The 25,818-nt window shown below is 42.2% G+C and overlaps 1 protein-coding gene across 3 annotated transcripts in view; it reads right to left on the reverse strand.

Annotated features, from left to right (window-relative positions):
• Positions 1–2,368: 2,368 nt before the first annotated feature.
• Positions 2,369–25,818, reverse strand: part of RBM20 (RNA binding motif protein 20) — a 103,451-nt gene continuing 80,001 nt past the window's right edge. Inside the window, exons 6-14 of one of the 3 annotated variants that reach the window (XM_063405331.1) lie at positions 22,114–22,257; positions 21,070–21,201; positions 19,203–19,282; positions 17,719–18,400; positions 15,771–15,869; positions 13,709–14,378; positions 11,221–11,340; positions 10,409–10,530; positions 2,369–6,513 (exon numbers count right to left, since the gene is read on the reverse strand). In XM_063405331.1, the coding sequence (XP_063261401.1) occupies positions 6,403–6,513; positions 10,409–10,530; positions 11,221–11,340; positions 13,709–14,378; positions 15,771–15,869; positions 17,719–18,400; positions 19,203–19,282; positions 21,070–21,201; positions 22,114–22,257 (2,160 nt within the window). In that variant the 3' untranslated portion in view covers positions 2,369–6,402. Of the gene's footprint in view, positions 6,514–10,408; positions 10,531–11,220; positions 11,341–13,708; positions 14,379–15,770; positions 15,870–17,718; positions 18,404–19,202; positions 19,283–21,069; positions 21,202–22,113; positions 22,258–25,818 lie in introns of all 3 variants that reach the window. The other 2 variants (XM_063405330.1, XM_063405332.1) reach the window with 2 other exon arrangements.

Raw genomic sequence — 25,818 nt, forward strand, 5'->3', positions numbered from 1 at the left:
AGTGTGGGAGATGGATCCTGGTGGCCCCACTGCTCCCTGCCTGCTCCCACGCCCCTGTGACACCAACCAGGGCCCTACTGACCCTCACCTTGGCAGTAAAAGGGGACAAGTAGGAAGGAATAAAAGGAAACTACCTCTGCTCCTTTCACTTCTGCATCTGGTTCCCATGGTGCCATGAGTATGCCAGGTTAGTAAAAGACTGATCCATAAAGATAGGGGCCAGATTGCCAGTGCTGTAAAGCACCACAACTCTGTTGAAGGCAAGCAAAGGGGAGATAGGGCATGGCAGGAGAGCTGGAAAGGATTGCTGACCACCAGGTCAGTAAGAGCAGCTCAGCCTCTGCAATGTCACTCACAGAATCACAGAGTATTCTGAGTTGGAAGGGATCAACAAGGATCATCAAGTCCAACTCCTGGACAACCCCAAAATTCACACCATATGCTGTTTGTCTAAATGCTTCTTGAACTTTGTCAGGCTTGGTGCTGTGACCAATTCCCTGTTCCAGAGCCCAACCACTCTGGGTGAAGAACCTTTCCTAATATCCAACTTTAACTTCAGGGCTTTGAATGCTGATCTTTGTGGGTATTTCTTTTGGGTTTCACTGCTTCATTACCTGGTTTCACTAAGATGTTTTAGGTAGAATCCCCGTCTCTTGCTGAATCCCTCTCGTGTCCCCAACCAGGGGAACTTCCCCTCCACAAATACATCCCTCTGCTCCCATAGCCTCGTGTTGCAGCATTGCATCAGTGAGTGAAGCACACGAGGAGAGCTTGACCTATTGGCACAGATCCGTGGAGACTGGTGGAGTTGGATGGAGGAAAGTAAGCCAAGGCAAACCTGTTCTCTGGGGCTGCCCTCGCTGCCAGCTGCACAAACACAGCAGAGTCCCAGGGCACTGAAAAGCACCAGGGGGGAGGCTGCTCCACACAGTGCCTGTCAGCCCAGCTGATGTGCCAGGGCAGTCCCCCAGCCAAGCCCCACATCAGCCTGGCCCAAGCAGGCAGCACCATCCCCAGCTCCCTGCGTGCCCCTGTCCTCCCTCCTGCCCCGCTTCCCACAGGGGGCTCCTGTTTTGGGACAGCCTTGACCTGCTCTGCGGGGAAGGCTGGACAGCCCTGCTGTTTTACAGCCTGGCTGCCCAAGTGAGGTCAGTCGCAGCCTTGGGTCAAAAGGCCAAGCTGATGTTTTGTTCACCTGTGAAGTTTTCCAGATCTGAGTTCCCTTTTTCACCTGGACTTGAAACATTGTGTTTGAACACCACAGTTTGGATTATTAATTTTTTTTTTGTTATGGATTTATGACTTCATTTGCCTGATCTCTGGAGCGAGAGTTTCACTGCCCCAGTGAGATGGTATCATGAACAAAGGTTTCAATACATTCAGGACAGAAGAACTGAAACCATTTGTGCTTAAAATATACATGTGTGCTCACCTGCAAAACAGTTACTTAAAAGAACTGATTTAATGAGCTGCAGAGTCAGAAAACTGACTGCCAGAATTTCTGCCCATTTCCCCAGCCATTCAGTGGGGCAGACAGGACTCATTTCCTTCCCAGAGAGGGGAGTGGGAGGTGCAGTTCCTGCTTTGATACTGCCCCATGCCCTGCCTTGCACATAGACCAGACATTGCCGTGTCTCAGTTTTCCTCCCTGAGTTTTCCACTGAATGAATTCATCAAATCTGGTGGTAAAGTCTCCCCTCAGCTTTTGTCCTCATTGCATTCTTTATAAATTTAGTACAAGAATGTCCTTACATCACCCTGGCTGAGGCTGAGCATTTCCTCCCAGGAGCTTTGGTTGGTGGCAGTGGTGGTGAGCCAGGGAGGCAGCCACAGTGGGGAAGGTCCTTGTGTGGCTGGGGTGGCCCTGGGGAGGACACTGCTGAAAAGAAGAAAAATCAGGAGAGGCAGAGGGAGAGCACAAGGGAAACAGAGTAATTGGGCAAACTTAAAGGACTTAGGTTGAGATGACATGAAGAAAGTTGCTGGTAGGGGAAGATTTTATGTGATGCTTTCAGAAGGCCAAGAGGACAATCTGCATGGAGACAGCAAAAAGCCAGTGGGGATGGGTTGCCCAGTTCATTTGGAATAAAGAGAAAAAGGGAAGTAAGGACATATCTAGAGGGACAGGAGTGGGTAATAACAATTAATAATAATTACAGAGTGAACTGCTGAGATGTGCTCACTTCAACTTCAGCACCAGCTGATGGCAATCACTCACACTGTACAGCAGGAGCTCCCTGGCAAGAACCACCAACCACAACTTGTAAAAATAATATTTAAAAGCAAACCTTTGTGCCCCTGCCTCATTCTTACTCCTTAAATTATCTTTTATTCATTTTGATTTTTAATAGATCCCCTGGGAAGCTAGAAGCATGTTGTTTCTGGGACAATTGCCCACCAACGTATATGCTTTATAATTCTCTTTATTAAAATCTTTCTTTTTAAGAAACACAAATTGAAACACTTTGCAATCAGTTACACAGATCAGTTAATATTGGTGACAGTTCCTACATAATTAAACAAGTACTAACAAATTTCAACTGTTTACAAACCAAAACTTAAATTAACAAGATTATGTAAGCTCAATAAATAGTACATCTGGTCCAGTTCAAGTACAATTCAACAAATCACAGCCTTAATCCTTAGATAATAGGAAAAAAAACCCTGAATATAACCAGCCTAACACTAATTTAGTGTTAAAGCCGATGTGAAACTTTGTCTGATCTAATGGGGCAAATGTTTAATTCTTTCATTTTTTTCTTCAAAGAAAGTAGGTTGCAGATTGACATTAAAGACTATTTGAGATCAATACAGATTTCACAGAGCTGGAGAACATAGTCCCTATTATAAAAGTGCAATCTTTGGTTGAGATGTATTGAAATGGTTTTGATATATCAAGGAAGCTCTTTTTTAAATATCAATATTTGTTTGGCTAGACCTGAGCCTGCTTTGTGCTATATATATATATAAATAAACAGCGTGGATTATAGTGATGATGAATTATGCCAACTAAAAAAGTCAAAATTTTAAATATAGTAAACCAAAAGAAACAACACATTTTTACACAAGCTGAGGAAGGTAAGGGGCTGCCTAGAGCAGAATTCTTCCTCAGCAGAATAGGTAGTAGAGAGAAGTTGAGGAGTGCCTATCAGCATTGCACGATGGGCTGTTGGAGAGGGAAGGAGATTATCTGAGTTCTCAAAGTGCATCGGGCTGAAAACTGATCATGGGCATCATTAGGAACTAATTGAGACTTGGGACTGCTTTCAGCTGTTGAGGTGTAGGGGAGAGAGGACCCTCTCAGAAGGGGAAGTGCCCATTTGGCTGTTCCCAGGATTTTGCAGATTGCTGTTTTGTCGGGACAGAGCCCAAAGGGATGGGGTGTCCAAACCTCCTCTATGAATGTCTGGCTCTGATCACGTCTGCGGGGCTGGGCTCTGCACCTGCACTGCTCACCTGAGTCATCTCCCTGCAGAAGAGGAAACTGCACAGGGCACAGATGCCATCTAGAGCTGCCTCCTTCCTTGGTGGCAAGCAAGGACCTGTAGCTGTGACCCAAACAAGGATCTGGAGCCAGGGCATTTCCTCCTGAGCCTTGGTCAAGACTCCACCTCTGGAGACTGAAACTGAAGTGGCTGGGGACCGAAGGATACCAAACCCCACTGTATCAAGAAGGGATTTTGCACTCCTATTGCAACTGTCCAGGAAAAAAAAAGGAGGTTAAAGGCAAGTTGTGAATAAAGAGAGTGAACCTGGTTCAGAATCAGAGGAGGGGGAAAATAGTTTGAATCCTCTCCCATAAATCCAGAAATAAGCCCCTGGGTAAACACTTATTTTAATTATTCTTCTGCTGCCAGTCAAAATCTCATGGTTACCTGCTGCTTTCCCTGCCTGCCTGTATCCACCTGTTGTCTGTTTTCAGAAAGTGTGATTTAAAGCTCCTTGGCCTGGGAAAGTCTTTGTTGTGGATTTGTGCCTTTCCTATAATAAAGGCAGTGGACCTGTAGCTTCTGCTGCACTACAAATAAAGAATAATAACAGTGATACTTTTCTCATTTGAGGTTACCTGGGGATAAAGTTGCTGGAGGCCGTATGACTTTGATATTCAGTCAGCTATGTCTCACATCCAATTAAGCTTAACCACATGGTCTAACAAGCTCCCATTAGGCTGGTGAGAGCCCCAGTTTGATAGCAGGGTTAGCTTCAAAGATTTGATGCTTGCATTTGCAGTGATTTCCTTCCCTTGTGTTCAGTTTGTGCTGAAGGGCATGAAGGGAACTTCATATTCAGATGATGCATGACCAGCTAGAGAGCTGCACTTTAGAAGACAATTGCACAATCTTTACTGCCATTTTCATCATCTTACAGCCTGCAATACAAGCTCTTGTCCTAATAGCCCTGTGCTCAAGTTTCACTGCAATGTGAAAAACAAACAGTCAAAGGAAAACCCAACCCTTGAAGGAAAAATACCTAGTTTGCAATACTGGTGGGTTTTTTTCTTCTCCATAGGGGAAAAAGAAACAAACCCCACCAAAACAAAAATCAACAAACAAAAACTAACCACCAAAACAAAACACCCCTCCCCCCCAAACTAGCTGTTTTAAATGACAGATGGACACAAGTCTTAACATACTTCCAGCCTGGACAAAGGAGGATTTAGGCTGTAATGTTTTTCATTTCCCCTTGTCATTTGGTAGGCTCTGTCTAAATCTGGGATGCAAAGAATCCCTCAACTTGCAAGAAGCAGGAATTCCAGCTATGAAATCTGAACCTACCTCTGGTAAAAATGAGTGGAAAGCACAGGCCATGGAATGGAACAGGGCTTTAGGCAACAACACCAGGCACCTCTGACAGACACTGCCTGGCTACAGGGCTCTTCAGAGAATGAGCACAGCTGCTGGCACAAGACATAAAGGAACAAATACTTTGGTGGAAGAAGTTTTGGCAATTTAGCCACTTTGCAATATTGTGCAACATCCCTGTCATTCTTAGGGATAGCTAGAACCTTCTGGGAAACTGTTTCCTCTGCACAACATCTAAACAGGACATCCAGTATCAGCAATTTTTACAAAATATACTGTGATGGATATTAGAGTCAGGCAAAGAATCGAAATGCTTGCAAATCCCCATCTGCCCAGATTGTACAGGGCATTTTATAAACTCTGGGATCAATCCTGGCAATGGTTTGCATGCGTATTCACTTTAATACACAAAGCCCTATTGAAGTGAACCAGAAACTTGTACAGTGCATTTCAAAGGGACTTTGCAAAATACTAAGCAACAACTGTGCAGAAACAATAGGTCATAATAATGCCAGAGCTGCTGGTGCATCCTGTGTTCTCAGTGCAGCGCTCTGAGCCATCAGTTGTTGTATTCACCTTAAAAAATTCAGGGAAATAAAATACAAAAACAATATTAGAAATCTGGCATCTTTCCATAAAAACCAGGAAAATTCAATGTTGCGAAGCTGAGGAACAGCAAGCTTTAAAGAAAACAAAAAAGACCCCAAAAGCAAGGATCTCGAATAAAATGTCTAAAAGAGACATGGTCCAAACATGTGGCACTTTAAAAAGCCTCTCATGAGAGTTTCAAGTCTGTAAGACTCAAAGTTGGCACCCTTTAGAATTATCACAAAGAAGAGTTTCAAACACAACGGTCCCTGGAGAACACCCTGACCACACCATGGAAAATGCTGAAGCCAGAGCAGGCTGGCTGTCAGCACGTGCACTTGAAGTGCTCTTGCTGTGCTGGGTTCAGGCTGTGAGGTCCCTGGGACAGGCTGTGGCTTCCCTGGAATTCGCACAACACCGGCAGCGTACACTCAGTGCTTGACAACACAGACATTTTGTCATTTCACCAAGCTCTAAGACATGGAGGTGGGTGCTGATGGGGTTTACTTTATGCCATCTACTCACTAGTTTTAGCAAAATGGCTTTAGATATCCTATGCAAATCCTACTTCTCACTGGGGCAATGAGTGAAATGGCTGAAGATATTTTAAGCAACATTAAAGCCTATAAATAGTCACATCTCCTTCCTTCCAGCGTCCACTGGAGGATGCTGAGTGCTTCTAAGTACTCCACCTGACCTGATGTGTTACATCAGAACTAAAACTTTAAGAATCCCTGAGAATTCTGATTTAATCTAGGAAACCACTCCCAGCACACAGAGTGTGAGAAAGAATTGCTCCACTTCTAACAGATATGCCAGCATTGCTTCACCGTGGGAAACAGTTTCAGGCATTTTGGTTTTTAATGGCACTCTGGGCATAGATGCATGGAACATGCTCTTTATTTCCCCTCCTCTGTACAGTGCAAATTGACAGTTATATCATAGAAATAAAATTTAAAATAAAAAAAAAGTATCAGCATTCACTCATTACAGCTCTTCCAGTTCATCTGTATCATAGTTTTTTCTTTGCAAAGTGAGGAACGATGCCAGCGTCATCCTGAGGCAGAGGGCTGCCTTCTTCCTTCATTTTCAGGCTCTCTTCTGCAAGCTGGGATAGATACTTCTGCAATCACATAAAAAAACCAAAGCATTGTTACCAAAACTGAAAATATTCTACATGGGATTCTTTATGCCTCTTCAGAGCTCTAACTCTTCCAGCATCTCAAAAGGAAAGAAAGCACATAGAAGCCTCATTTTGGTGAAAACTCAAGCCAGAAAATATGGCTGTGTCAGGCAAACTACCTGAATACATGCAGAGCCTCAGAAATTCAGGTTTACTGTGTGCCATGGCGGGAGCTGGTGACAGAACCAGTAGACCTCTACTCCCCATCAGTGTGTGTAACCAGAGCTCACCTTTTCTCTACTCCCCTGTGCTCCAGAGCAGGACCTAACTCCACTGAGTCACCTGAATTCTGCTAGGAAAGTACTGGTGTGTCAGAACATCAATGTGATTTCAGAGTCTCGATTTAAAGTTTATATATTATATTTTCAGCACGTCCAGTTCAGAGATACACCTTTTGTATGAGAACATTGTGTTTTAAGGGAATAATCACACTCAGTAATAATTAACACAATTTAGCTGTTTGGCTAGAGTATTTACATTTATTGTGTTTCTCTAAGATAAAGCCTTTCAATGGTTTGGATATTTAGTGAGATTTAAAAGAACAGACGTGGCCAGTGAGGCTTTCAGCCTTTTGGCAGTGCTCTTAGTTGGCAGAGCTGCACACAAAATGGATGATGAATGGGTATGGGTCTCAAAATAGTGCTCAAACTATTTATTCAAGGTCAGCAGACATAGAAATGGATAGAAAGAAGCTTCTTCAGCAGCAGCTAGTGCAGAGACACCAGGGAAATTCCAACATAATAATCTAGAGGTATTCTTATTAATGACTTACATCATATACATCACACTCAAGAATAACTGGCCTACACATGATTAGGATCATGAAATTCCTTTTCTAGCTATTTACTCATTCTGATTTATTTTGAAAAGACCTTTTCACATCACTGGAAAATTTTCTCTACTTGCACAATTTCCCCAGAGTACGATTTACTCTTTGGCATCCATGGGGAAGAGATTAAATGAGAAATGGACATAAAAATACTATGGACTGTGTTACAATTGCCACATTCTCTGAGGTAAATACAAGCTTTGAATATAAGAGGTTCATCTGAAAGGGACTCAGCAATGGTAATGAAAGGACATACCCGTGACAAAGTGACAACTGCCCCCTTGTTACTCTGAGTAGAGAGATTGGGCTGTGGAAATTACACAACTCTCAGTCTTGATCTCTGGGTGCAAAATACCATGTGGCAAAAAGCCAGAGTAAATGTTACAGTAGTATACAGAGATATAGGGACCATAAAGGCTGGGAGACATGTTCTGTACACTGTGAACCATAATAAATCACTAACACTTGTCCCTGGATCAGATAACCCAAGCTTTTGGGTCTTCTAATGAGCACCGACCAAAACAAGACTGAGTTTTATCCACTACCTTTAGCTGATGTTGCCAGCTATCATGAGTACCACAAACACCACATTTGAAGTTTGCAGATTCAGATTAATATATAGCAAAATGGCAGTCAAGCAAAAAAAAGTGTGGTTTTTTCATTTAAATACAAGTTTTGACAAATACTGCATAAAGCTTGTGGAAAACAGGATGAAATACTGTTGCCAAGGCAGGTTCACCAGATGAATGGTGACAGCTTTCTGTAGCTGGAGGAAGTGGAGGAAGGGATGGCAAAAATATGGATTTTTTTTGGACGTGGGAAGTGCAGTGTATCTGTAAATACAAATATCACCTGGGAAAATAATTTATTATAATGAACAGAATTAAAGATTACAAGAAGTCTGTGATACTGGCAAAGAAACAGCTGAGTTTTTTGATAATGATTGATGTTATTGGAAGGGCATCATAGTTAGATGAAGTTGACTATTTTACTTCAAGACAAAACTGTCATCATATAAACAAGGCTTTTGGAAGAAAACTGGCAAAAAAGCTGTTCAGTTTTGCATTCAAATCCAAACACTGAACATATATTTTGGATGTGGCCCTAGGAGATCACAGGAGACAACAAGTTGCAAGTCAGCTATGAAAGACTCAAAGGTGTGACAACTGGGGGCAGTGCTGTTGTCACTGGATGATGGCATTTGGCATTCAGGAAGAACAGGAACACTGCAGAGCACATCCACAGCTCCACCACAGTCAGAGTCCCTAGTTCCTATATTGGTGGATACAATTGTTAACTTGCATCATCACAGGAGAAGACTCATTCCTTGCAGAATGCATAAATGAGCATTATGGTGACTAAAAGGGTTCTAGCAACACAGAATGGTGATTTGAAAATTGCTAAGTTTCCACTTGAGCAGGCCAAAGTTGGACGAGACATTTACTTCCCGTATTTAGTAAGATAAGAGGTATGGCTCGACAGAACAGCCTGGTTTTATTACTGCATTTGGCAGATTTAATTTTAACAGCTTTTATAGTCTTTGTTCTTTTATCTCAAGTCAGTGATAGATATCTACCACAGTACTCATGGGAAATGTCTTAATAGGGAGAAAAAGAGACTATTTTCACACAAAGTCAGTTTTAGTTGGGCCTGTTTCTTATGACTTTAACAAAATAAGTTAGATTTAAAAAAAAAAAAAATCCCTCTTCTTCCCATGGAACCAGTTTCCAGGGTCAGGGGCAGGAATTGCAATCTTTCTTTAGCATGAGTTTCTTAGGGACAGACTTGCATGGGATACACAGGCTGCACTGAGTGGTGCCACCTCTGGTGAACCCCTCTGGATTTTTTGTATGAAGCTAAAAAGGGAATGCAAACTGGGCACCTGTTTTTCACGCTTGCACTTGGAGGGTCCATTCAGAGCAAGCATCAGAGCTCTGTAGGAAGCCTTTGGAAGCCAGAGGCCTTTGAATGATTTCAGCTATGGAACTTCAGGACAGCCAAGCAGAAAATTCTCCCAGAGAAATCTGGGAGTGTGAGTGTCCCTAGAAAAGTCAATGCCTACTAGTCAGCTAAGGAAAGAGAGCTATTACTTGAATAGAAGCAGAGTTACCACATTTACTGTGGGCAGAGGGAAGGAACAGAGAAAGGAAGAATAGCCCTGCTTTGCTCTGCCATGACTTTTGCTAAGAGTGTGAGAATGCCACCACAAGCGTGTGTAGTGTACACACCCTGCTCAAGGGCAGGGGCTGGGGGTGGGAGCCCAGGCCATCTCCTCTGAGGAGCCCTGAGCACGGGACAGATGATGCTCAGGCTGTTGTGACCGATTCCAGCCATGGTGCATCTCAAAAGTGACCAAGGCAGGGCTTTGATTGAACTGCAGGCACACGTGGTCTCCCTGTGCTGTTATCAGCTGCTGACGTGTTTTTGTTACATTCTTATGGAGCAGCAAGCACTGACATGCTCCTGCACATGCTGATGGAAATTACTCAGCAGTGTGCTCTGCACACAGGGAGGGGATTTCAGGAAATGCCTCGGAGAGCCTGCGTGTCACAGAGAGCTGTGAGCTGAAACACGCTGAGAAACCCTCAGGAACACAGAAATGGGTCTGGCTACACCATCAGACAATGCCATGCTTAATGCTCCTGACATTAAGATACACTAAAGGCTGCTGCTGGGGTCACTCCCAGTGACAAAGACATCTGGGTCCCTCTGAAACAGGGAATTAAAGATCTGAGTTGTATGCTGTGCTAGTGACAAGGACCAAATGTAGATGAGAAGATCAAATTATCACCTGGCCTCATTTTGCCTATGATCCAGAAGTTGATTTCAAGGATCTGAGAGTGAGAAAATAGCAGAGATTGGAACTACTGAAAAGTTTGTTTACCTGAACTTCATTTCATCTGAATTCTGTCCACACAATAAAAACTAATTTTTTATTGCATCATCTACCTGACACACAATCCACTCCATGAGCTTGTTGTTAGGTAGCTTCAGGTGTGTTTTTACCTGGAGATTTTTGTAGTGAACAGTACTCCTGCAGTGACTTGTCTTTGCTGTCTCTTCATTTGTATAGAAGAGTCCACAGAGCTTGCAGTAAAACCCAGTTCTAGGCACCACAAATTCCACACCTGTGGAGAAATTCTGAATTACATTAAAATGTCAGTTGAAATCCTACCCCTCCCATAACAAACTTGTTCTCAAATGAAAAATGTACTACTTAGTTAAATATTAGGAAGACTGAATCCTGGATTCACTTCTCTGATTTCCCTGATTTCACAATATTGAGCTGCATTTTAAAATACTTTGCATTGAAAACACACCTTTTCTCTTCTCTCTCAGATATGCATGCTTTAAAATCTACCTTCTCATAATATTGACTGGAAACTTCACCCTGTAACCTCAAGGGCTAGAAAAGCAGTAATACTTTTTAGCAGTAAATTCATGTTTAAGTTACACAGATTGCTTTTGAGGATGTACTTCTTCCAGGTGTTTTGCTCATAATCAGTATTTACACAGTAAAGCCAATACTTCTGTTTATACCTTTATGTCAAAGACTTTTAAATTATTAAGTTTTTGTCATATGTATTTCATATATAGTCCAAAGGAACTTATTTCATCTCATCAGCTGCCTTTTGCCATTCAATCAGAATGAACTGGCAATGATCTAGAATCAAAAGCCTGTTTCTTTCAACAGCTACCCGTCTGTCATGTACCCTGCTCCTCTCCTCACATCTGTTCTGAAAAATAAATATAGCAAGTGGCCTTAAAGTGACATCTTGTTGTAAGGCCGGGGTATTGCAGTGGGCGGCCCAACGTACCCAGGGGAATGCTGAGCTCGGTGAAGACGTCCTCTTGTTCCCAGCCTGGTGTAGAGGGCCTTTGTTTAGACTCTGCCTCCGGGTATTCCAGAGCTCTCATTTCCAAGTACCTAGAATTTGCTTAACAAATGAATAAATGTATTGAATGAAAGCAGTTTATTAAAGAGACATTTGTAAACTTCTTGGGAACACTTACTGGGTGGACCTATAAATGAAGTAAAATCAGGAAAAAAAAGCTTTTCCATTCAAATCAGAGGCCTGTTAAGTGCAACTCCAACAGCTGTACTATGGTGTGCAGTCAGTCTGATTTCTCTCAGCAGACCATTTTGCTATTTCTAATTTAATGCTATGTTTGGAGAGGGTTTTGTATTTGAATCTCTAAACAGTGCTATAACATTACACACCTCTGGCAGAGGCACAGCCTGACTGCAGCTTTGTAACCACAAATGTTACTGCATGGCCAGTGGTGCAGCTGGGCTGACACAGGGGCTGCTGAGACAGTGAGGGTGGCAGGATCTGACGAATACAATTCCCCAAACCTGCCTTTTGTAGGATCCCTGCAGCATCATTGGCATCTTCTCCCTGGAGCCACTCTTCTCCCATCCTCACCTCTCCAAGGGATAGTTCCTGCTTTATGGCTCCCAACCACTAAAAGATTTTGGTTTCTGAATAGCAGGGATGGGATGGTTGGCCCTGCTGGCTGACATTGATGGACACAGCAGCAGATTCAAGATGTGGAAACACTGGATTGATTTGCTGAGGCAAATATAGCCAGTCAAAAGAACAGATGCTGTCCCCTCCTATGATTTCTAGCATATGACTTACTTTTATTTAAAAATAGAGAAATTTCCTATCACAGAGCTACAGAATTACAGACAAACTGGTCTGATTCTTCTTCTTCAGTCCTTCCATCAAAGAACTACCTCACCCGGATAACATTTCTATTGCATTGCAAATTCCACCTAGATAAGAGATATGTTTTCTTATAAAACAAACATATTTTGCCCAAACCAAACCCTTCCTGTCTTTCAAGTCCGTAGTTCAAAGATCTGCAATTTCTGGCTACGAAAATGAATTTTTCTTCACTTTTAAGTATGTCTATTGCATGATTTAAAAGAAAATAATATAAAATCCTAACTGGTTGGCTTTCAAACTAACTTTAAACCTACCCCAGGATTCCAATACTGCAGCAGAGAACCTGGAAAACCCCCAGTAAGCTGGTACACTTTTCTTAAGACACCCAGGGCTTTTGCAGAAACTTAAGTCCCACTTAAGTTGATTTCTGTGCTTCTGAGCTAGCAGCTGCATTTGTAGAGGGCCTACAGCCTTGGACTGCAGATCCCAGATAACAAGTCCATGCCAGAAACCCTGGGAAGCCTGAGAGGCCCTGGAGCTTCCAGGCTCCCTGCTGACAAGCTGGAAGCTGAGATGCTGGAAACACCAATAAATATGTTCTTGAGACACCCAACTCTCTCATCAGCTGGCTGCCCATGAAGCCCAGGAGAGCCAACTTGGCCATGCCCAGTCCCATGGCAACGTTATCTCCAAATATGCGAAGGCTGGCAAGGGGTCTTCAGGCCAATCAGGTAAGTATTAAAAACCAATGAGTTTCAAATCTGTCCTGGAGGAAGAAGTTAGCTCAAAATCAGATGTTCACATGAAATATTTCCAGCATTGCACCCTCAAAAATCTTCCAGCTTCTTTTCACAAGCCCTTGTCCATCACATGAGCTCTGGCAGCAGTTAAAAAAGAGCATTTCTGACCAACATACTCAATGTTGTTTTTCACTTCATCTCACTATGCACAGCCCATTTGCTCAAGTATCATTTGACAAGGAACTGAACTGACTTTCAGACCCTCAAGATCCCTCTTTTCCTGACAGCTAAAATATAAATAAGTAGCTATGATTACATTTATTGACATTATCTCACAGCACATCCTATCAGTTCTATTAAAGGCAGCATGCAGTAGATAACAGGACATGAGAAGGCAAGTCCTGGCAAAAGGCGTGTATTTGCATGAACAGGGACTGAGAAGTAACAATCCATGTGTGATTTCTATGATAATAATGCTCCAGTACAGTGTGTAAGGATACCCACCTTGTCCAGGAGCCAGCCAGACATTACAGATACTTTTCTGTTGACCTTCAAAGACTGTCACTCATTTCATTGACAATTCAAAATAAATTTAGCAAGGCACTGAAAGACTTCAGCTAAACTCATGTGAACCTTGACATGACAATTATAGCAGCTTATGCCTTTCAAAAAGCTTGCAAGCTGCCTATCATATTTCCTTTACACTATTCATCTAAGAGGCTCTAATGGTTTAGCTTGGCCAAAGGCACTGGGGTTCTTTTACTGAGCTGCTCCAAGGACAAGCCTTGATACTATTAACAACACTTATTCTCGTTAGCAATAAATTTCAATCTACCCTCAGACAAAACATGCAAGGCTCTCTGCAGGCTGAAGGGAAAAAAAGCAGTAGTTACCCTTGGCCTCTGGACACTCTTGGCTTCCATGTCTTGTTTCTTCACTGGCGTTTTTAATGAGCATTTCCGTATCTTCTCTGCTCTCGGCTCCTTGTGATCCCATCTGTTTGTAATCAGCTATAAATGTATCAGGGAGCTGGAGAGTCTCTTCTTTCAGATGAACAGAAGGTATATGGTGATCTTCAGGATCTAAACGAGTGTCAGAGCTCTTATCAATTTTTCCTTCCTTCTGCTGGCAATCAGACTCCTTAGCAGATTGGTCTTCTTTCAATTCCTCTGGCTTCTGTTCAGGGTCCAGATTTAGGCTTGATGCTTCAGTTACAGCATCATCATTATCATCATCCTCATCATCTTCCTGACAGCCACTAGAAGCTGCACTGCCCTTTGCTGTTCTGAAGTTTGTTTCTAAAGCTTTATGGGAAAATTTGTCTTCACTCCTGGTTAAGTGGCTGTGATTGTTTTTCAGTTCTAACACGGTTGACATACAGGGACACATTTCTGAAGCAGCTTTATTTTTTTGATCAACTGGGACTATTTCTTCAAGCTCAGTTATATCAGGCTCCATAATTAAATCATCTTCTCCCACTTCATCTACTGTCACTAATTCCTCCATGTTAGCAGGATACCAGGTCTCACCTTCTATTTCACTTCCACTCTCCCAGTCTCGGTCCTGTCACAGAGATGTAAAACATTTGAGAGACTGGTGATTATAGATCATCACTGTTAAAAAGTGGGCCTTGAAACCAGGAAGAACCTTGATATGGCTATGCATAACTCCTCTTGGGTTTAAAAGAGTGATATGCCTTGGGGTTGTGATTTTAAACCTTATGCACAAGGACAAAAAAAATCTCTACTGAATTATCACATGAAGTTCCCCTTGTGAAGATTCTGTAACTGCCTTGGGGATTATAGTCTCTTGCTTTTCTGTAAGCAGTAGAGCAAGGCACAATGTGTTACACTTTGTTTTGCAGTTGATGCTACTGTGGGATCCCCTTCCTCTACCTCCATCTCTGTGCAATGAAAATATACTGAACCCCATTTGAGCCACTGTGGGTTTCACTTTGCTGGACCAGGTCCTTTAAATTCACATGGTGACTGAAAACCTGGCTTCCTTCTGCAGTCATTTCCTTCCACCAGCAAGATCCCTCTGCCAGGGACTGTGCTGGGAGCCACTGGCCTAAACCTTAGGAAAAAGCACGTTTACAGTTATACTCCAAGGTACATATTCTGAAATAAGTTACAGACTTACAGGACTCAGGCACTAATACTAGATTTGAGAAGCCTTAAAATTAAAAGGTGTATCTTACTTTTAAGACACACTTGCATCTTAGATTTCAACTCCCAGACTCCTTGTGTACACATAATCTATTAATAATCTATATTCTCCTCCTGTTTGGTCATTCCCACACTTCCCCTCCTAGAATCCTAAAACAGCATGAAAACTCTGTGAGCTGGCACTGCTCTTGCCAGGAGATCAGTTTTCTGCAGCAAGAGATATCAATATCTTCCATATCTGACCATCAACCCATGACCCTACAGATATGAAGCTGGAGGAATTCCAGGGACATTGCTCTTCCCAATTGCAATGCAGCAGTAGGGGTGCTGTAAAGGCATTATTTAATTAAAACCAGAAACAATCAGGAGACTGCTATTTATAGTTCATAAGGCTGGAGTTCTGAAAAGTATTCATCATATTCCCCTCTTTCCCCATGAACTGACCACATCTCCTATTTTTGGGCACGGTTTGCAAAGTTACCCAGTTCACTTGGGCATGCATTCCTTACAGCTGCCACTGCCAAGCATTATGTATGTGAAGCAATGTACATGAGCAAAGAGTAACTAAAAAAAGAGTTCTGGAGTTTCAGCAAAAAAGAGTTTCAGCAAAAGCTGTCCCTCAAAGCAGAGGTCAAGGTAAGGCAAGTTAATTTAGACAACCTCCTTCTCCAACCCCTTTATGCATTTTTTTTATTAGGGGTTAATATTTCATTTTGGAGAATGTGCTACCAAACCTGGGGGCTCAATCATTTTCTCAAAGAAGCTACACCAACAATGTGTCACCAACCTTCTCTTTCCTTGTGTTTTCCAGAATCTCTCCGGATTCTTTTCCTTGTTTATTATCTGAAGGTGAGCTCTTCACTGGAACTTGCTCCTCTTTTTCAAGCTAAAATAAATACATATACACGTATAGCAACACGCAGTGGGGCTCTAGTATGTTTCTATTCTGGGTTTAGAGAAGCAAAGTCACTCACAAGGTCACATTCTTTATTTCTAAAGTTTATGCAAGTCAACTAGGCTGTGGGAAAAGACCCAACAATAAATTCCATTAGCAGAGCTGCACAAATAAGAATTAAGAAATAGAATTTTAAACAAAATTAGAGGTGTAATTTATATCACAGAATTGGCTAAAAGACAGGTGGGGGAGAATGTCAATTCATTAAAATTTCCAGCCTCCACTCTTCTGTTCTCTACCCACATTTGTTATGTTGGCTCAGATGTGGTAAGGAGAGCAGCAGTGTTAAAACTCTGCAGAAGACCTCGACTGTTTTGTTTATTGTCATAGGATCAGTTGCAAATGGAATTGGTTGTACAGTTCATACTTTGGAAGAACAAAACCACAGTACTACCTGGTATTTAGTAAAAGAGGGACAAAGCAAAAGTGAGTTCAAGACATACAAAACTATTTCTTCCTTTTAAAATAAATTACTAGCAATAGTCCCCAGAGAGGTATGTCTTTAGCAAAGCCACTGTAAAATAACTTGGAAAACATGCAGAGGAGTGTGATTTAGGATGCTGTCTGACATTTCTCTCTGACATCTCCTCCCAAGGAACCATACATCATGGTAAAATACCAGCCAACAGAGAAAGATGATAAAAGGTGGTACAAACATGCTTATCTATGGCATGAGGCAGTGCTGCTGCTGGCTACAGACGAGTGAGTTACAAATCCAGGAAATTCCACCAACTTAACCCCACAGGAGAAGAAAAAAAAGGTCAACTGGAAACAACTGACAATGGCCCCGGCAGCACAAAGGCACAAGCAGGAGATGGAGCCCTGGTCAGCCAAGCAGCTCTGCAGCCTCCTGTGCCAACAGCCCCGGGGGTGGATGGCAGCAGATATCCCTGGGGGACTCCAGGGGCGGCAGAGTGGCCAAGAGCCAGTAACCAGATCCCAAGGGGTGGGGATGTGAGTATGGGCTATACTGAGAGTGAGCAAATGAGGCATCTGGATGCATTCCCCCTCGTACTTTTTCCCAGTGCAGAATCAAACCCACAAAAAAACATTGCCACTTTACCACTGGAAGTATTTCTCCAGAGACTGCATAACTTTATAGGTGAGCTGATTCAGTGGTTTCTGTCATGGGAAGAAATTTCTGCCAGAACACTGAAGGGAGTGGTGTGGATTATCCCTGCCACAGTTGACGGTAGGGACACATGATTACTAGAAACAATGGCTCTGTTGAGTTATCCAGAAAGAAATGTTTCTCATTAAAAGTTCATTTCACATTTTAATAGTATAACAACCACTTCCCAACTACTGTACATCCCTACAAAGTATCACTTAATTTCCAGATAACTCAATCCTCCTCACTGGCAGTGGAAGCAGGTGATGGATGCACAAAGAGCAGCTATGGGGCATTCTGCACAGAGCAGGAGGACAATTGCCTCTTCAAACACAACCTGCATGCAAATAGCAGACTGTCACTTGGTTTTGTTTTCAGCTGTTGGTCCCCATCCCCTCATTTATTACCCAAAGGTTCTATGCTAGACACAGAATGATAATGTCCATATACCCAACACCACAACAGTGTAATAGATCTGAATGATCTGGGCAAGAACACGGACAAGACAACCTCCCAAGACTCCTTCGATTACTGCATTCCCTGATTTTATCATGGAAAAACATTTCAGATTGCTGGCATCACACCCACAACAAATGCTCTAAGATACTCCAAAAAATATATTACTTCAGCCTTTACACTTCTTACATATAGTTTTAGATCTCTATTTACCTCATTCTCATAAGATTTGGTTTCCTTCTCATCATTCCCTTCAGCAGTAGCATCTTCTTCGTCTTTTTCAGCTTTCTTCACCTTATTCTTATCACTTTGTTTTTGCCTGGAGCCCTCAGATGCTTTGCTGTGCTTCTGCTCAGCTGCCTCCTCCCTGGCAGTGTCCTCGCTGAAAGAATGTCTGCGTTCCCTTAACTTTGCCTCTTCCTTTCTCTTAGATCTGCCAGGTAAATCCTGCAGCTGCCTCTGAAACTTTTCAGATTTTGACTTAGAGGATTTTCGGTAATAGTCATCTTCCCTGTTCTTGTAGCCAGATAAAGGGTGAAGGGACCCAGGGGAACCAGTCCTTAAGTATTTTTCTCGATGTCCTCTGCCTCCTTCAAGCCGTTCATCCAAATCAAACTTGTCCAGTTGTCGGGAATAATGTTTCCTCTCGTGTACCCATGTGTCAGTCCTGTCCCTCTTCTCATCCCCATTCTCTCGCCATTCTCTGCTCTCTCTCTCCTCTTCCCGGCGGGAATAGGGGGACTGATCCCACGCCTCTCTCCCGTTTCCCCAGTCGTTCCTGCCGGTGCCCAGCGGGCTGTGTGGAGAGCTGCAGGAGGTGAAGCTGGGCGTGTGGGACCGAGGTGACAGCGAGCGGCTGATGGGGCTGCGGGAGCGCGGCCTCTCAGGGCCATACCTGCTGCAGGGGGAAAAGGCAGCTGTAAGGGGCTGACCCACTGCTGGCTACCAATCCTTGTACCCTGGAACCTCATGGGGACTGCCCTGGGCTGTGAACCCGAGACCCCAGGCCTTTCACAGACATGCACTGCACAGCTGCAAACAGTGAACAGGAGAAAAGGCAGTGTCATAGCCACAGAGCTTAACTAAATCCCCGCAGAACTGTCAAGAATATATTCATTCATTCTTAAAAGGGTCTCATAGGGGTTCAGCATTAAAAGCTTATAATATGTTAATACCTTTACAATGACCCTAATGTGTGTACCCTTAATACTCACTCAGCTAGGGCATCTCTGACACAAAAGTGACAAAGGCCACCTGTTTAAAAGAGATGTTTTAGGACTGTGATTCCTCTCCAATTCTGCTGAAAGTTCCAGAAGTCAGAGAGATCAGAAATGTACCGAAATACATTTTAATCTGAACTGCCTCCTTCCCACTTGGTCTCAAAGCACCCCCAGACTTTATGCTTTTCACTCAACAGGGAGGGGAGTGGAACATTCATTTTTGTGCCCTTCACATGCCAGACATATTTTCTGAAACATAACCAGTAGGAAAGAGTTATTTTCATAACATGCACAGTTTCAATCGGATTTCGTCATACAGGCCCTGTACCAACTATTGAACTGTATAAAAATATATACTATTTTACAAGTGAAATCCAAATTAGGAAAGCCAATGAAATAAGAGGGAAGCACACAGATAATGCTTCTTCTACTTGTAGTTTTACAGACTTCCAGTTCTAAACTTCGGAGAAATTTTACCTGTCCACTTCACGCAGCAGGTCCCTCTCCCTCTGTGAGTGGATGTCCTGGATTATAGCAGCCACATTCTTACCTGGTTTCTAATAAAAACAAAGACACTCTTTAGCAAGCTGCTCTACTCTCTAAACTGATACAGGTGATTTTTCCTTCCAGAAATAGTGTCCATGCCTCATTCAGTTGTACTATAACTAGATATATTTCATTTCAGTGTTGTAGTTACACTCTCTATTGCAGTTGTCTTCTCAACAGCACGATCAAAGCAGTAAAACGATACAAATGGAAAATTTGCTCCATTACGTTGTAGCACTCTGCTCATACTTGGCTGCTCTAACAGGCTTTGAAAACTAGCTTGTTCTCAAACCTTGTTACACAATCACTACAGAGCATTTTCTAGCAACTGGATCTAAGAGGAAACAAAACAGACAATTATTCTGATGCAGAATCAAATATGTATAGCAGCCTATCTCTGACCCTCTAGGTATGAACTGCCTTCTCTTGATCTCCGAGTTACTAATTCTGGAGCATTGCTCTAAAGGGCTATGTTTAGACAAGGAGAGCTTCAGACAAGCTAAGTGCAAGATGTATACTGGGGTGGTGATTACTCCTAGGTAGGATGCACTACACGGGCTGGAGTGCTTGCAATTCCTCAAACTTGGAGCACACACAGATGAGCAACATTATCATGCAGGAACTCAGCAGTATATAGCTCATGCATATTTCCCTCTTTGTATTTTTATTTGCTTTCTTATGCAAAGCAAAATAATTCCATCACCTGAAAAACTGTCATTGGAAGAGAAGAAAAATCTTCCTGGAATCTAGGCAAACTATCACATTCTCCTGGGTAACTCCTGCCTCTCTGTTAAGATGGACAATCTCCACCACACAACATCTGAACCCCTCCCTGTACCACATTAGGAAAGCCTGCCCTGATTTACTAACTTTTGGCAACTCCTTTAAAATCTCCTTAAACTCCTATACACACACAGGAGAGACAGAGGCTTTTCCAAAGGTCAAGCCAAACCATCCGAGTTCCTTGATTTTTTTCACAAAGGCTCATGAAAGGACCCTTAACATTAAATTGGAACATTACAGAGCTGTTCTATAAAATAACTTTGTGCTGTGTTAGGTAATACAATATGGAGCTTTTAAGCTCTGCACTGCCAGTTCTGGTCCAAGTCACCATGAAATGAAATTACTCTCTTAGCATTACATGGCAGTATATAAGCCTCTATAAATACTTTCACAAGAGCAGTGATCTTTGGACATCACTCAAGTGTCCACAACAGAAGTGTCACACACTCTACAGAAAGTCTAAAGAATATTGCTCTGGTTTGACTCTATGTTAAAAAAAATATATATATTGCTTTATAACTTAGGTCACTCACAAGAAATAAAAAGAAATTAAATTGCTGTTTAGTCCTGTTACCAGTTCTTGGTGTCAAGACTGTGCCATGACTCAAACATGGATGCAGTGAAAAGAGCATTGTTCTGGGCTTAATACCTGACTAAAAGGATAGAACCATCTTATTTTTGCTGACACGTTGTATCTTACACATGTCTGTGTTTTAGACCTTTGTTAGACCAAGCAATATAGGGAGCCTGCTCACAAGGAAGCTCAGAAGGGAGTTTTGAAATAATGGTATGAAAGGATCTGAGAAAATGGGGTCTCTTCCAGGAATTACAATTTAGAGTAAGAGCAAGCAGATAAGTGTAAAAGATTAATAATATACATTCATTAAGTTGTCTTTCTTTTTCCATAATATTAACGCATTAATTAGAAACCAGTAATCAGCAAGAATCTCTTAAAATGTATTCTCCAGGTATGCCATGGGAACTCACATAATTTGATCAGAAATGACCCTCTTACCTTCAGCTGCAATTCCTTGTATCTTTTAGACATCCTAATAAGTAACTTGTCATCATTTATCATAGCAGGTTTTTCTTTGTAGTACTGTACCATGGCTTGGGCTGCTTCACTGTAAGCCATTTCCAGAAAGGCCTAGCACAAATGGAGAGAACTTTACAATCTAATACATAATCAAAAATACAAAGTATAAGAGAGAAAAGGCAGCACAATACATTTTCTCTGGATTCTTCTCATGCAGAATGTCTTGATAGTACAAAACTGGGTAGCTCTCCAGGCCTGAAGCTGAAATGATAACACCCAGTCCATTTCTCAGTCTTTTTTTTAACTGCAAATAATGGTTTCCAATCTGCTATTAAAGCCAATATGTGACCTTAGAAGCTGGTTCAGTTAAAAACTAAATGACTGGTATCTAACCTTTCTTGGCTGGCAGTGTTCAAGGCCAGGCTGGATGGGGCTCTGGGCCACCTATTCTAGTGGAAGATGTCCCTGCCCATGGCAGGGGTTTAGAACTAGATGGTCTTTAAGGACATTTCCAATCCAAACCATTCTATGATTCTGTGACTTTTTAAACATTACAATCTCAAACATTATCCACTGGCATGGATTCTACATCCATCCATTCTGTCTGCTACAGGAATGTGAGAAAAGATATTCTTTTCTTACCAGCTTACACTACTGGTACACTTAAGCCACTTAGGGTAGACTTTAGCTACTATAAAGAACAAGAGAAGTCCGAAAGTAACCCCAACAAATGGCTGAGAGAAGACAGGAAGTTATTCACTTTAAAAAAATTAGAAAAAGAACAGTTTTACAAAAGCTTTTCACTGAGATTGCTGGAATTTTTAAATAGGAACTTGTTTAGATGTGGTCATGTTTACAACCTCATTTAATTCAGTGACCACCAATTTTTTCACTTTGAGAACGGGCTTCATATTTTTACGTTCGTATTGCTAAGTAAGAGGTTTCCCCCAAAGACTCTGTCTTTATACTTTTATGTCTTTATGCCAATAGCTGCCAAGGCTGGTAACCCCAAACGTGCAGTACCTGATTAGTAGATTTCATGAGGATATAGTTGGTGACCTTTCCAAACGGGAGGCCCAGGTTAATGACATCATTCTCTGTGCAGCTTCCCTCGGGGAGGTTGCAAATGTGAACAACTCGACCCAGCGTAGATTTCCTCTGGGGAAACTGGGAAAAAAACCACAATTCAATCCAATGTTTTTATGTTAGATATTCTCTCCACTAGATAACATGTTACATTTCCACAAAAAAATGAAATGCTCTGCTCTGTGTACCTGCTATTAAGAAAAAATATTCTTTAAAAACTTGCATTTTAACATCCTGGTTTAGAAGTACAAATGGAAAGGGAAATCTTTAGCTGCAGTGCAGGCTGCAGTGGAGTCTCCATCCCTGGACTTTGCCGAGTCCAGAGAGGATTTCTAGATGGGAGACTGTCCCTCAAACAGGATCAATGATATTATTGCAAAAACTGACTGCTCACTGCAGTCGTTGCTTAATTTATGGATTTTGGAAATCAGGTTAGGTGACTACATGGGTATTCAGGATAGAAGGGACTAAATTTAAACCTTTTTCATTGAACAGACTGGGCCAGGGATAAAAGTGATCCCACTTAACTTATGAGAGGACACACAGCTGTACCTGGGTTAGAAAACCTGCTACTTCCCCCTCTCACTGCAACCACACACAGAAGGAGGGACTTATCCCCAGGGGCACAGTGAGCACTGGACATGCAGGGAGGCAGAACTCCCGAACTGGGCTGGCACAGGCACAGAGCACTGGAGTGGTGATCACTTCCCAAGGGTGGAAGTCTATTTTGGAGTGGCGGGGCAGTTCCGAAAGAGCCACCCATCTCCCTGGCATGGAAAGCAGGCTCTACGCTCCCTGTGCAAAAGTTAATGTACCATAGCTAATGACAAGCAAAACATCAATCACATAGGATTAAATCTTTCCAGACCACCTCCATGTTTATGACCTCTGCATTAGGATTTTACTGAAGAAGTAACTCTACCTTCAGTTAAAATTGTGCCATTCAAGGGAAGATGCAAATCATGTAATCTTGTGGGATCAAGTTCACCAGAGCCATCACAAATGTTTGGCTTGTCAGCAAGTTCACAAGTTACAGAGCTAATGTTATCTTATTTACACCTCCATCCTGTTGCCTTCCCTCCCGACTTTACCATTTAATCATTTGTGTATTTTTGCTGCACTAGGACCCTGCATCACACAGTAATCTGCTACTTAGCTTGCATCTCACAGAGCTCTCCCAGGTGCATAACATAAGTCAAAGAAGTGCAAAAGTCCAGAAGTAAGGTATTTTTTCTGTCAGGAAAATAACAAAAACCTGATCCTGAAAAAAAGATGAAGCAACTCAACTTCTGTTGAACAGAAAAAGTAGTGATGTCTGCACACATCTGGCAAGGCAGCATGTAGCACAGAACAGAAGAACACTATTACAGCTAGAGGAAAAGGAAAAGGAAAAGGAAAAGGACACACCAAATGCAGTCCCAGTGTAAGAACTCCCCAGGTCACCAGTCACCTTCTGTTTGTTTTGTTAGCTCTGTTAAAAGGTGGTGTGTAAGAGTCTATTGGACTAGAAAGGCTCAGCTCTTGCCTGCCTTGGCTCCAGAGCTCACGATCCCACACACAGCCCTCAGTACACTAAATCAAAGAACTGTGAGACATTGCCACTTCCCCACAATTGGCAATGGCTTAAATTAAAGTGCTATGTCATAAACCTGCTGTAGTCCTTGATTAAGAAGTGGTCACATACTCATGCCAGAAGCTAACAGGCTGTACCAAGCAATAATCTTGTCAGCTGATTGTAGTTAAACTGGATCCATTCATTAAACAGAGCTGTAAATCACAGCCAGAAAAGGAATACACATGTTCTGTATCTACAATGAGGAAGTCAGAGGAGCTGCTGCATGCCAGGTGTTGAATGTAATTTTCAATAAGGCTCAAAGTTAACTTTCTTTGCAACCAATGTCTGCCAGGGGTTACCAGTGCAGCTGCATGGCTATTACAAAAAACAAATTTTTTAAAAAAATCATGCACAGCAGCAAAATGCACCTCATATTATTTTCAATATTATTTCACCCATCCAATTTGGTGATTTTTTATTACAGCTGGTTTTTAGAATTTGTTGTTGTTGTTTCTTGCTTTCCAAATTCTTTATCCCTTTCTCAAGCTTCTCATAATCCAAACTAATCCAAAACTGAAAACTAATTTTTTTTCCTAAAGATAGTAAGAAATTGCCAATCTTATCCCTCTAGGGCTAATGGCTCTCCATGCCCAAGTGAAGACTGGTAGTACTTTCCTTTTACAGAGGGATAGAGTTATTTGCAGATGGACAGCACAGAGCAAGCTCTTTCAGAAATCTGAACACTTTGTTTATGATTACACGCAGGGTCAAGTGTAATCTCCTACTGCTCAGTTAAATGGCAGCAGCTTAGCTGAAAGTGAATACTACCGTGCAAAGGTGTAATAAATTATAAGCCACCTGGGTTGCAGAGTGAATGACAGCTGGCAAACTCAGTCTTAACACCTCTAATATAGCTCCTTGTTCATCCAATAGCCTTCTGAAGAAAAAAGGGATTTACAGAGTCCAGGAAAATCAAAGTTATTGTTTCTTTTACGTCTCAAAATACTGCAAGTCATTCAGAAGGAGGACTTCTTCAGGCAGCTTAAATGATAAATAGTGACAGATTCTGAAGAGAAATGACACTGGTATTAGCAGTAATTTCATTTGTTGCGAAGTTGACAGACATGATGAAAAGGAACATTCCTCTGCACCCACTGCTAGTCCACCTCTGACCTTGGAGGCAGCTGTCATGAGCAGCTCTGCTCTCTGCTTGCCTGCACTCACAGTGTCTATGACAGGCAGAAGCTGAAACTCCTTCAAATAACCTCTTGCACAGTAAAACTGCACAGTAGAAAATCAGTTGGATTAAGGAAATCTGGGTGACTTTCCTGGAAGCAGTGCCTGATGTGAACTGGAACATCACAGGGACACAACTCAGTCTGGTGTTCCAGAGTGTCTGAGACCACATCAGGGGAGATATATACATAAAAGTTAACAAGGTGAAAACTTGAACCCCTGGATTACTGCTGCTATTCCATGAACGCCCTAACATAAGTCCTTGGTGTGTCTAGTTGTAGCTTTCTGATATGTGATGAGTTTCATTTCAACCCTAACAATTTTGTATTTTCATTATGAATATGGTTTGCTTTTATTTGCCTTTTTTTTCCTTTTAAAATGTTTCTGCTTCTTCATTGTAAGAACTCCTTTTCATGTTGGTTCTTTTTTCTGGCATTTTTTTATTATAGAGCTAGGAATTCAAGTGTGCATTAGAGCAATATAACTGGGGATCTATACTGAATGCAGGGCGGGGACTAATAAACCTAAACCATGGAAGGCTCCACATCAAAGCAAACTTGCTAAAAGGCTACCAGTGACAGCAGAGGATATAAATACAACACTAAAATAAACTAAGGAAAAATTAATCCAGTATAATGAACTGATATCCAGGCAAATAACAGTGAAGCTGCAGCCACTGTCTTTGCCATTATTTCTACCTGGCAGAAGGACCTCAGTGTGAGAGAGGCAGAGAGCAATTGCTGCAAACCAGAGAGACACAAGGTTGCTTAGTGGGGTCAATACTGAAGGTAACTGAAAACTAATCCAACTCTTCATTCCAAGATGAAGCTGACCTTTCTGGGTCAAAAAGA

This window comes from Prinia subflava, chromosome 9 (genome assembly GCF_021018805.1).
Source record: "Prinia subflava isolate CZ2003 ecotype Zambia chromosome 9, Cam_Psub_1.2, whole genome shotgun sequence".
Taxonomy (NCBI): Eukaryota; Metazoa; Chordata; class Aves; order Passeriformes; family Cisticolidae; genus Prinia; species Prinia subflava.